Raw genomic sequence first — 12,296 nt, forward strand, 5'->3', positions numbered from 1 at the left:
AGGGTCAAGAAATAACCTTAGGAAATTCAGTATTATAAAGAATAAAATGTAAAATGATGGCGAGATGAAGCTACACAGATGGGCAGGCACCTGTGTGCCCAGTGAGGAAGTCTGGCTTTTATTCTGAAGGCCAGGGCTTGACTGGGGATCCATGGGTGATAGTTTCAGGGAATCCATGAACCCCATGAAACTATATGAAAAGCTTTGTGGGCACGGGCATTTCTTTTGGGAGAAGGTCCACAACTTTCATTTGATTCTTTTTTTTTTTTTGGCCGCACCGCACAGCATGCGGGATCCTAGTTTCCCGCCGGACCTGGGATCAAACCTGCAGCCCCTGCAGTAGAAGCATGGAGTCTTAACCACTGGACCACCAGGGAAGTCCCTCACTTGATTCTTAAAGGGGTCTGTAACCTTAAAAAAAAAGTTGCAAGCAACAGAGAATCTTTGAAGAACTTTGAGAGCGGTGGGACATGATGAGATTTACGTATCAGAAAGATCACTCTGGCAGCAACGTGAAAGACAGACTGAAAGAGGTGACACTAGGGTTAGATGGTAGCCTAGACAAAAACGATGAGGGCCTAGACTGGGAGAGTGGCATTTAGGACAAAACAGAGATACTGGACAAGAGACGCCTAGGAAACAGAAGCAACAGGACTTCCATCTAATCGGCCATGTGATTAGATTTCAAGGTGTTGGAGAGGAAGGAGGAGATGTCCCGTGACTGGCTTAGGCCACGGGGAAAACGGTGGTGCAGTTAACTGAGCAGAGGCAGGCTTTGGTTCAGGAAGGTAGGGGTGGGGGTGATATATTTATATTTGGATCTGTTGAGTTTGAAGTTCTTGTGGAACATCGATGTGGACTTGGAAGAGACTGTCTCAAGAAAATACGTAAAATTAGAAGGGAAAAGGGCAAGGAATGGAACGCTGAGGAAAACCAACATTGAAGGAATGGGCAGAGAAAGAGGAGTTCCATGATGAAAACTAACACTAACACCAACTAACACTAAACTAAAACGAAAACTAACATGATGAAAACTAACCAGCAAGAAAGGCAAGAGGAGAACCAGGACTTAGCACTGTCTTGGAAGCCAAAGGAGGCAGTTTCAAGAAGTGGGAACATTGCCAAATGCCTCTGATAATTGATCTAAGGTGAGGACTAGAAGGTTGGGCTTGCCAACAAGAGGTCATTGGTGAGCACTGATGTCAAAACTTACTTACCTCATACAAAGTGAAATAAGTCAGAAAGAGAAAAACAGATACCGTATGCTAGCACATATATATGGAATCTTAAAAAAGAAAAAAAGAAGGTTCTGAAGAACCTAGGAGCAGGACAGGAAAGATGCAGACGTAGAGAGTGGACTTGAGGACACGGGGAGGGGGAAGGGTAAGCTGGGATGAACTGAGAGAGTGGCATGGACATATATACACTACCAAACGTAAAATCGATAGCTAGTGGGAAGCAGCCACATAGCACAGGGAGATCAGCTTGGTCCTTGGGACCACCTAGTGGTGTGGGATAGGGAGGGTGGGAGGGAGACGCAAGAGGGAGAAGACATGGGGATATATGTATATGTACAGCTGATTCACTTTGCTATAAAGCAGAAACTAACACACCATTGTAAAGCAATTATACTCCAATAAAGATGTTTAAAAAAAAAAAAACTTATGACATCACTAGGGCAAAGCCCCATGAAGTCTAGAAGTCTAACTGAAGGATGTAAACGAATCAAAACAAAAATCTGTAAAGGAAGGGGGCTTCTCAGAAGCTTTAGGAAAAGCCTGTGTGTATGAAAAGGTTAGAGTCAACACAAAGCCATCAGTGCTTTAGGAAAGATGAATAAACTCAACTTAAAAAGATCAGAACAGATATGAAACTATTGTTTGTTTATTTATTTTCCAGACTTTCACAAGGCCTATGGAATTCTCTTTTGGATACCTGGAGTCCCGGAGTATAAATCTGTAATCTTAAGAAGTAAGGAAAAAACCTTCTGAAACATATAGGCTGGAATGCTGTTTCCTGCTCTGGAGGTGAGCAAGAGTAGGGGAGAAAACATTCAAGGAAAACAAATCACTTAAAAGGTTTTAAGTGTAAAGCAAACAACAGATGGTGGACAGGAAATATCCAAATCCATCGGGCAGAAGAAAAATCCCATAAGAAGATTCTCTTTTCTCCTCCTCCCTCTGCCTTCTCACTTCAACCTATCAACCTCCAGAGGTCATCCTTTCTGCCTCTGAATTGGATATCTGAGTGTTTCCCTAGAAATGGAGTTTTAGGACCCCTTTTGTGCCTCTGTGCCTGTGTCTCAAACCCCTAGTTCCCTAGAAATCACAGACTGGGCTGTATAGATAGCTTACACTAGAAGTCCCAGCAATTCTTTTTTTTTTTTTTTTTTTTTTTGCGGTACGCGGGTCTCTCACTGCTGTGGCCTCTCCCATTGTGGAGCACAGGCTCCGGACGCGCAGGCTCAGCGGCCATGGCTCAGGGGCCCAGCCGCTCCGCGGCATGTGGGATCTTCCCGGACAGGGGCATGAACCCGTGTCCCCTGCATCGGCAGGTGGACTCTCAACCACTGCGCCACCAGGGAAGCCCCCCAGCAATTCTTTGGGCTCTCCTACTTAACATCACTGGCCTCTTCTGGTCCCAGGCCAGTCTTTGGCTGCTCCATGTTGCCCTAAATAACCCTCTATGAGCAGCTGTCTGACTTATTAGAAGCAAGATGAAGGATAAGATTACAGGCACCATCCAGTGGGTACTCTGGGTACAGCCAGGAGGGGCTCTGGAGAGCATCAGATGCACATACTTTGGAGTCTCCAATTACAGTCTGTTGGGAAGAGGCTTTAGGGAGAACTATGGGTGATGGGTCTCTACGACATGAGACAGAAGAAGAAACAATGTATGACTTGGTCACTACCTTTTTGCTGAAAAGTTTCTTTCTACCCTAACTGAACATTAAATAAAAAATAAAGGACATGAGGAGTAAATGTTTGTTAGATGTGAATTATACTTTCTGGTGGATATGCAATTTAAAATTGTAAATCCTTCAACAGCAATCCAGAGAGGGAATAGAATCCTGTTCCTATAAACCTTTAAAACTAGGATAAACATGCATTTGGAATGGACTGCCTGTCTGAAGACAGAGGGATAGAGTAGATGACTGAGGTCCTCTCCAGCAGAATATGCCGACTTCATAAGGCCAAATGTAGCATGGTTTTAAGAGGACTGGGACCACTTCTGGGCTGGAAAGGGAGTTAGGATTTGGTATCTAATCAGCCCAGTTTCTGAGTTCAGGATGTCTGATTCCTGGCCACTCTTCTACTTTAAGAGGTTGCTAGCCTTGCTAAGTTCAGGGAATGACAGAGCTGAGGCCCCTCTTGATCTTACAGAGCCCAAACTCACTGTCCCATGTGGCCCACAGCCTCTAGGGAAAAACCTTTCTGTGCCCTTTCCCTGTGAGAACTAGGGCCCCTCAAACCTATCTCCAGGAAGGTCACGTCTGCATTTGAGCTGCTCTTTCAGTTGGGACCTCTCAGCTCTACTTTGAGTTCTCTGTTTTGCTTCCTTCCTCCCTAGAATTCCATCCTCTACCACTCTCAGTCCCTACTGACATGCACCTGTGATGTTATGGGGATTCACAGTGGGGTGTTTCCCTGGGTGCACTGTGCCTGTCACAGAATCCCATAGGCGTTGGTCCAGTTGGGCCCTCCAGAAATGAGCTTATCAATAGCCCCTGCCTCCACAGAAGATGACCCTTCCCTTAAAGTGGGTGATGGGCATCTCTAGAATAAGAGGGTCTCTCTGCTCAGGATCAGAAGTTGGGAGGGCTCTGCTGCTCTTGGACCCACGTTAAATCTTAGACCTTTTTTTTTTTTTTTTAACCTCTTTCCCTCTCCAGGAAGCTCTACTTTTTCATAAATGCATAACTCTGTGTGCTTCATCTGGAATTTTTAGCAGGCTCTCACTTCCCCTACTCTGACAATCCAATTCCACAGGCCATCCTACCAAGGTTTTAGGATCAACACTCAGAGTTCCTGTTGAAGAACTCATTACTGGCATGGGATCCTTTCCAGGAGAGGAGAGAGAAGCAACAGAAACCAGGTCAGCAGTCTCTACAGCCTCAAGGAGGGCTCTGCATTCCTAATCTGGTTACTATTCCTAAACTCAGGCCTCTGTGCCCTCCTTCCTCTGTTTCCTCATTATAGCATTCTCCTGTTCATAATACATATCACAATTATAAACATTAGTTTAAAATATACTTAAACTCTAGCTTAACTAATATACTAATAAGAAGGATCATAAGAGCAGAGACGATGTGTGACTTTTCCACTGATGTAGCCTTACTGCCTACCATCCTGTTTGGCACACAGCAGATGCTCAACAATTCACCTTTTATTTAATTAGTAATGCATTTATTGCATCGTGCACTATTCTAAGCACTTTACTTAAATGAAGAGTTCAGTTTCTTGAAATCTATCTTTTTCATGAAGTTTTCCCTGGTTAATCCAACCAACGCCTATCATTTCATTACGTAAGCGGATTCTACTTGGTTAAGACACACTTGATTATTTTTATTTATGTGCCTTACGTAAGAATTCTAGTAATGTATGATATCTATCCTCATTAAAGTTCCCAAAGGAAATCAACTTCTCCACAACACACAGGACAGGGCACTATACAAAGTGGGTGCTTGACACATAGTCTAGGAAAGCCTAGGGAGAGTGGTGCAGAGGGAAGGGGAGGCTAGCTGAGATCCCCTTCTTTCTCTCTTTTCCTCATCACAGTCTCCATGTCCTAGTATCCCTTTCAAAGAAATTCTGCCTCTCTTCAACATATCACAAATTACGATATACAAGAACGTACATCAAAGAGGGAAAAGAGTAAAAATAAATAAATAAATAAATAAATAATTGAGAAAAAAACACCACATCCCCTATCTGCCACTTCATCTTTCCATATACCTGATATTTCTGACTCCTAGGTTTCTTGGACTCAACCCAGAGATGGGTTCTCTCTGGCTTTGCTTTCTGCCTCACCCCCTTGGATATGTACTGATTAACTGTTGCTGTTCCCGTCTGTTCAAGGGTTAAAGGAATGGAAGGGGAGGAAAGGCCAGAGAATGACAGAATGACGCAGAAGTGTGCCTAGTAGAAGGAACTGTGCTGTAAGAGTGAGGCACCTGACCCTGGTCAGTGCAGGAGCTCTGCAGACATCAGAACTGGTACCTGAAGATTCACTAGGGCCCACCAAATACCAATGCCAAATCTCCTCCTTTCCCCATCCTTTCCAACGTACTTGAAGTGAATCCATCTACTGCCCCCTCAACAATTTTATCTCTTTAGTCTACTTCTTTCCAATGTTGCTTGAGAAAACACCAGTTTTCTAGGTACCAAAGGACCAAATGGTCCCAAATCTTCAGAGAAACTTGGAAAGAAGATTTATGGAGACTTAAGTAAATAAAAGTAGAGCAAATGAAATCCAAAAGCACTTGTGGACTTAGACCTAACAGAGTTTTAGGGAAGCCCAAGATTCCAGTGTGAATCTACAGCAGGAGGATCTTAAGGAGGATAGTTCTGTTCTACAGGCTACGGAAGTGAGGACATGCAAGGCAGCCTCCAAGCCACGGCTTTTGTCTCCCCCCAAGCTGGGGCCTCCTCCTTACCTTGGGCATCGCCACCGGAGGTTAACACGGCGATGGCTTTGCCAACCCCCAGGGTTTTGGCTGCATGGTGATCTTCATGGGTCATGATCCACTCTAGAATTCAAGAGAATGGCCAGTTAAGACACAGCAGGATCAAGGTGCTATGAGCTCGGGGGGTGGCTCTGTTAAGACTGGCTACAGCCACCTCAGTCAGGCTCTCCCACTGCACTGAGTCTAAGCTTTGCAGCCTGGGATCTTTGGACTTCCTCCAGAAGAGAGCCACACCCCACAGAGTGACAAGCTGAAATGTCACAGAAATCAAGCCCAAGACTGCAAAAATCCTCGCTAATCCTTCCCACTCCAACTGGAGCCTATTTGGAGAATGAGCTAAGGTCAAGGAGAAGGGTGGGTAACTGAACAGAAATGAGAAAGGAACAAGTTAAGTTAGCCTCAAAGATTCCTCCCTTTTAATGAAGGGAAGGGCTGTTGCAGAGGATAGGAATCAGATGAGGCTTGGGGCACTGAAAACTAGCAAAGTGGAAGCAGAAAAGCAAGGGTAGGGGGGGTTATGGTGAAGATTAGGGTTGGGTGTGATGGAATTGGGCTAAGTTAGAACAGGAGTTTGAGGTCATAGAGGCACATTGGAGCTTGGGCAAAATAATGGTTCAGGCTCAGGAATGGTTAGGGACTTTCTCTGGCTTTTCCCATCCCTCTCAGGGTCTCTGCCTCCTGAGCATCTCTTGATCCTTTATCTTCAGGCCTTGTTCCTCACACTAAATACTATCAAATGGGAAGAGTAACACAAAATCACTGCCACATATACACAGATATGTACAAATGACATGTGAACACCTTCATATTTTTGTCTTTAGGGCTTATCTCTCTCAAAGGAAAACAAAAGACATACTTTTGTATCCAGAAAAATGCCAATGGAATCATCACTCTCCCAGTTATCCGGGCTACAATCTGTTATTTTTTAAATTTATCTCCTCTTTACTCTCAGAATCAATAGGTTACCAAACCCTATTATTCTTCCTTCTTATTATCTTCCCTTATCCTTCTCTTCCTTTCTGTCCTCATTGCCTCCTTCCACCTGAATTGCTTACTACAATAGCTGGTCTCCCTCTGCTTGTGCTTCCCTTCTCCACTCTATTTGAGACACAAAATAAACCTCCATGGGAAGGTCATAGGCCCCTGAGGCCTCGGTGGAGGGAGGATTCATTCACATGAACAGGAGCTGATGACCTTTAAATACAGCTCATGTTTCTGCTGTGAACCCAGGGCAATCAGGGTAGCTGCTGATAAAGACATAGGCCACATCCACATACAGATCCACACACATGCCAATAAAATACATGCAATGAGACACTCATGAAGAAAAACATACAGAAACACACATAGTGCTGTTAACAAACACAGATTCACAGACATGCTACATATAATCAGTGCTGACAGATAAACCCAAATTTGGGGGGCTGGCATTCAAACTTCCATGATCTAACTCTTGCCTAGAGTTTCAACCTTTGCTCCCATGAATTCTCTGCTCCATTATCACCTGAACATTTCTTTGTTCCTCCCCACTTTTGTGCCTGTGCACACTGCATCACTTGTCCGGAAGGCCACCCTGGTTCTTTCCACAGATCAATATCCTACTCCATTATTTAAGGCCCGTCCTAGTCACATCCCTGTTAAACCTATTAAGCCCTCACTGATTACCACAGGTCAAGAAGGGCTTCTTTCTGGACCTCCTCTAATCACATATTGTCTGAAACCAGATCATTCACTTAGCCCTTAATTACTACTTTATGTGATAGTTTAATTGCTTCTTACTTACTGAAAAGGTTGGACTAGATAAGGAGTCAGCAAACTACAGCTCACGGGCCAAATCAAGCCCTTCTAACGTTTTTGTATGGCAGCAAACTAAGAAAAGTTTTTCCATTTTAAGTGGTTGATAAAACAATTCCATGACATGTGTAAATTATATGAAATCCAGATTTCAGTGCTCATACCACTCACATTCTTCTGCATATTATCTATGGCTGCTTTTGTGCGGAAGAGATTATTGTGACAGAGACCCGATAGCCTGCAAAGCCTAAAACATTTACTACCTGGCCTTTAACAGAAAAAGTTTGCAGACACCTGGACTAATGATTGCTAAAGTCATTTCCCCAGCTAGACTGAAAACTCCTTGGGGGTGGATCATGTTCATTTTTTAAACTCTCCCACGGCCTACCAAAGCCTAAAGAAGTCTATGCACATAACAACAGGAGTTCAATAAACTCTTACCGAAAGCATTAGTGAACTGACAAACAACAAGAAATGCACACAAATATAGAAAATTTTAAAAATATGCTTGGATACAGATGTACCTCTATATTCCCTCTACTTCTAACACATACAGATACAAATAGGACTTAAGAAAACAGATAGTGACAAACAGTGAGAGGAATACAAACACACATAGATAGAAACACTCTCCTATTTAACCAGAGTGTTCCTGTGCAAATTTCTGCAGTTCTCAAAAAAAAAGAAAGACTAAGTGGTTGCAAATAGGAAGGCAAAATTTTGGAAAGAAAAGAACAAAACATGTGAGTACTATGCTGATCCCTTTTTCCCTGAGTTTTTTTCTTCTCAGTCACTCTGGGAGCTCATCACTGGCAGAAACCCATACAGGGATCTTCCACCCACAGAGGCTTCAGTGAGGGAGAGAATTCATCATAAACGGGGAAGGTTAGGAGTGCTGACCGGCAAAATACAGCTCAAATTCTTCTTCTGCATCTCTAAAATTGTTATAGAGGCACCAGTCACAGATATGCAAGCAGATTCATGAATAAACAGATCAACAGTGACACACACGTAGAAACAGATATGTTAAAACCTATATATAAAATCACAGGTGCGGAGATAAGCAGGCGGGAGGGAGAAATACTGGAGAGGCAGCATTCTAGGTGCACTGATTTGAACTGGATGAGTGCCAGGGTAGGAGTCGGGCAGCCGAGGGCCACTAGGTCCGAACACCACCCACCCATCCGTGATTTCCAGGCAAAGGGGCAGTGCGTGCAAGCCGGGCGAAGGGGCTAGGATTCTTCACCCATCCCCCGCCTCAGCTCCTGCTTCTGATGCCATGCCACCTCTTTTTTTCCCTTCTGCTCCTTTCTGTTCTCCCCACCGCCTCCTCCCAGCACGTTCATTCCCACCTCGCTCTCAGCTTTCCCCCTCGCTCTTTACCCAAGGGCCCCTCTTGCCTTACAGTCTTGGCTCTCCTCCTCCCGGTCTTCCTTGCAGATTGTCCTTGGGGAAGGGGGGAGGGGAGCTTGGCGAACACGGGGAGGAGCCAGGTGGAGGCAACAGGGGAGGGGAAAGAGGAGAGCCTTTCCAGCCTCCACTAAGCTGATGCTGGCGCGGAGGTTCCGCCTCCTCCTGGTTGCTTTTCTCCTCCCCTTGCCCCTCCCACTAAGAACACAGCTCAAATGTGACACGGCTTAGTCTCTTCACTCCGCAGAGGGTTCTGGAGGCCCCGCATCTATCTCGGGAGCCATCAGCTCCTGTGTACAGTGGGAATCAGAATTTATTTAGTTGCTTCCCTTGTCGTCATCAGAGACACTTTTTTTTCCGAGCGGGGGCTGCCTGAGACTCCTTGCATTCAAACATCCTCCGCAACCAATAATAAGCCTCCCTCTCTGGCCCTATCCATTGTCTCCCACCTCTATCACTCTTTGAACAAACATTTATTGGAAGTCTGTGTGCCAGGTTTTCTATGAGGTTCTGAGAGATGAAAAGACAAGTGAAACAGAATCCCTGCCCTTGAGGAACATTGATCACTGGTATTTTCTATGGAGGGACTTCAAAAACTCCTTTTACATTTACGTACCTTTCTCAGAGAAAATACGGAGAAGCTACCTAGGAATAAGAGTACTAAGAGGCAAGGCCCCTGCCTTGATAGCCTCATTCTCAAAACTGCACTAGAAGGGGGTGCAGGATTCTGATAGTGAAGCAAGCATATCTGTTGGGCTACAAAGCATACAGAATCCATTCTGGGAACATAGGTCCAGTACTACCACAGCAAGAGGTGCAACCTTTACTCAGATCCTCTTTACTCTTTCCACTGCTCCACCCATGCCTTGTTTCAATGCCTCTCCACAGTCATCTCTCATCTCCTTGCTGTCTCTACTGCCCTTCCTCTTGCTTTCTTTCGTCTCTGCACCTGCACATTCTACAAACAATAAGAATGCAAGTGACTAGGAGATAAAACCATGTGACTACACAAAATTAACTTTTGTACTGCAAATGATACCATCAAGAAAGTGAAAAGACAACCCATGGAATGGGAGAAAATATTTGCAAATCATATATCTGATAAAGGACCAGGTATCGAGAATATGTAACTCTGGCAACCCAACAATAAAAAGATAACCGAATTTAAAAATGGACAAAAGATCTGAACAGATACCTCACCAAAGAAGACAGAAGATGGCAAATAAGCATAGAAAATGATGCTCAACATCATATGTCATTAGGAACCACAAATTAAAACAGAGATACCACTACAATCTATTAGAATGAAAAAAAAAAAAAACACCAAACTGACAATACCAAATACTGACAAGAATGTGGAGCAACAAGAACCCTCATTCTCTGTTGCTGCAAATGCAAAATGGTACAGTCACTTTAAAAGATAGTTTGGCAGTTTCTTACAAAGGTAAATACAGTATTACCATATGATCCAGCAATCACATTCCTAAATATTTACACAAATGAGTTGAAAACTACATCCATACAAAAACCTGCACATGAGTGTTTATAGCAGCTTTATTCATAATTGCCAGAAACTGGAAGCGACCAAAATGCCCCTCAAAAGGTGAATGGATAATCAAACTGTGGTATATCCATACAGTGGAATATTGCAATTAAAAAAAAAAAATGACCCATCGAGCCAAGAAAAGACATGGAGGAAGCTTAAATACAAATCGCTTAGTGAAAGAAGCCAGTCTGAAAAGGCTACGTATGTATGATTCCAACTATATGACATTCTGGAAAAAGTGAAACTATAAAGACAGTGAAAAGATCAATGGTTGCCAAGGGCTCGGAGTAGAGATGGAGCAATAGATAGGCAGAACACAAGGGATTTTTAGGGCAGTGAAACTATTCTGTGTGATGCTCTAATGGAGGATACATGACATTATGCGTTTGTCAAAAGTTACAGAACTGTACAACACAAAGAGTAAACCCTAGTGTAAACTATGGACTTTAGTCAATTATAATGTATCAATATTGGTTCAACAATTGTAACAAATATACCACACCACTGCAAGATGTTAACAATAGGGGAAACTGAGCAGAAAACAGAGAGGATATATGGAAACTCTCTGTGCAATCTGCTCAATTTTCTGTAAGCCTAAGACTTCTCTAACAAATAAAGTCTATTAATTTCAAAAATATATTCTGGTCAATGAAATATCAAATAAAATTGTGATATTAAAAAAATGGGCAAGGGTTTGAAAAGACATTTATCTAAAGAAAATACACAAATAGCCAATAAGTACATGAAAAGACACTTTCTTTTTTTGAAGATTAATTCAATTTCTTTAATAGATATAGGCACATTCAAATCATCTGTTTCTCCTTGTGTGAATTTTGGCAGATTGTGTCTTTCAAGGGATTGGTCCTTTCCCTAGGTTATCAAATTTGTAGGCATAGAGTTGTTCATAGTATTCCTGTATTATCCTTTTAATTTTCATGGGATCTGTAGTGATGTCCCCTCTTTCATTTTGGGTATTAGTAATCTGTGTCCTCTTTCTTTTCTTCTTAGTTACCCTAGCTAGGGATTTATTAACGTTATTGATCTTTTCAAAGAACCATCTTTTGGTTTTATTAATTTTCTCTGTTGATTTCTTGTTTTCAATTTTATTGACTTGTGCTCTAATTCCGTTTTTTTTTTTTTTTCTCCTGCTTACTTTGGATTTAATTTACTCTTCACCTATAGTTTCCTAAGATGGAAACTTAGGGAACTATAAGAGATTTAGATCATCTTCTTTTCTGATATATACACTCAAGGCTATAAATTTCCCTCTAAGCATTGCTTTCTCTGTATCCAACAAATTTGAATAAGTTGTGTTTTTCATTTAGTTCAAAGTATATTTAAATTTCCTTGAGATTTTTTCTTTGACTCATGCATTATTTAGAAGTATGTTGTTTAATCTCCAAGTATTGGGGGATTTTCCAGTTACCTGTTACTGATTTCTAGTTTAATTCCACTGTGGTCTGAGACCAGCCATTGTATAATTTCTGTTCTTTTAAATTAGTTAAGATGTTTTTAATAGCCCAGAATGTGGTCTAGCTTGGTAAATATGTTATCATGTATGTATGAATGTATGAATGAATATGTATGGGTGAATCATGTGTCCCTGAGAAAAAGTTATATTTGGCTGTTGTTGGATGAATTGTTTTTTACGCTTTTTTCCTGGTAATTGATTTCTAATCTCGTAGCACTGTGGTTGGAAAAGATGCTTGATACGATTCCAATTTTCTTAAATTTACCAAGGCTTGATTTGTGACCCAAGATGTGATCTATCCTGGAGAATGTTCCGTGTACACTTGAGAAGAAACTGTAATCTGCTGTTTTCGGATGGAATGTCTTATAAATATCAATTAAATCTATCTG

At 42.4% G+C, this 12,296-nt stretch overlaps 1 protein-coding gene across 8 annotated transcripts in view; it reads right to left on the reverse strand.

Moving 5' to 3' along the window:
* The window catches only part of PFKM (phosphofructokinase, muscle), a 43,690-nt gene that overhangs the window by 16,900 nt on the left and 14,494 nt on the right, over positions 1-12,296 (reverse strand). For 6 of the 8 annotated variants that reach the window (XM_081248877.1, XM_081248876.1, XM_081248871.1 and 3 more), the window contains one exon: positions 5,657-5,749. In XM_081248877.1, the coding sequence (XP_081105003.1) occupies positions 5,657-5,741 (85 nt within the window). In that variant the 5' untranslated portion in view covers positions 5,742-5,749. Of the gene's footprint in view, positions 1-5,656; positions 5,750-8,880; positions 8,960-12,296 lie in introns of those variants that run through there. The other 2 variants (XM_081248873.1, XM_081248874.1) reach the window with 2 other exon arrangements.

The sequence above is a fragment of the Mesoplodon bidens genome (assembly GCF_964165515.1).
Source record: "Mesoplodon bidens genome assembly, chromosome: 11".
In the NCBI taxonomy this organism is placed as follows: Eukaryota; Metazoa; Chordata; class Mammalia; order Artiodactyla; family Ziphiidae; genus Mesoplodon; species Mesoplodon bidens.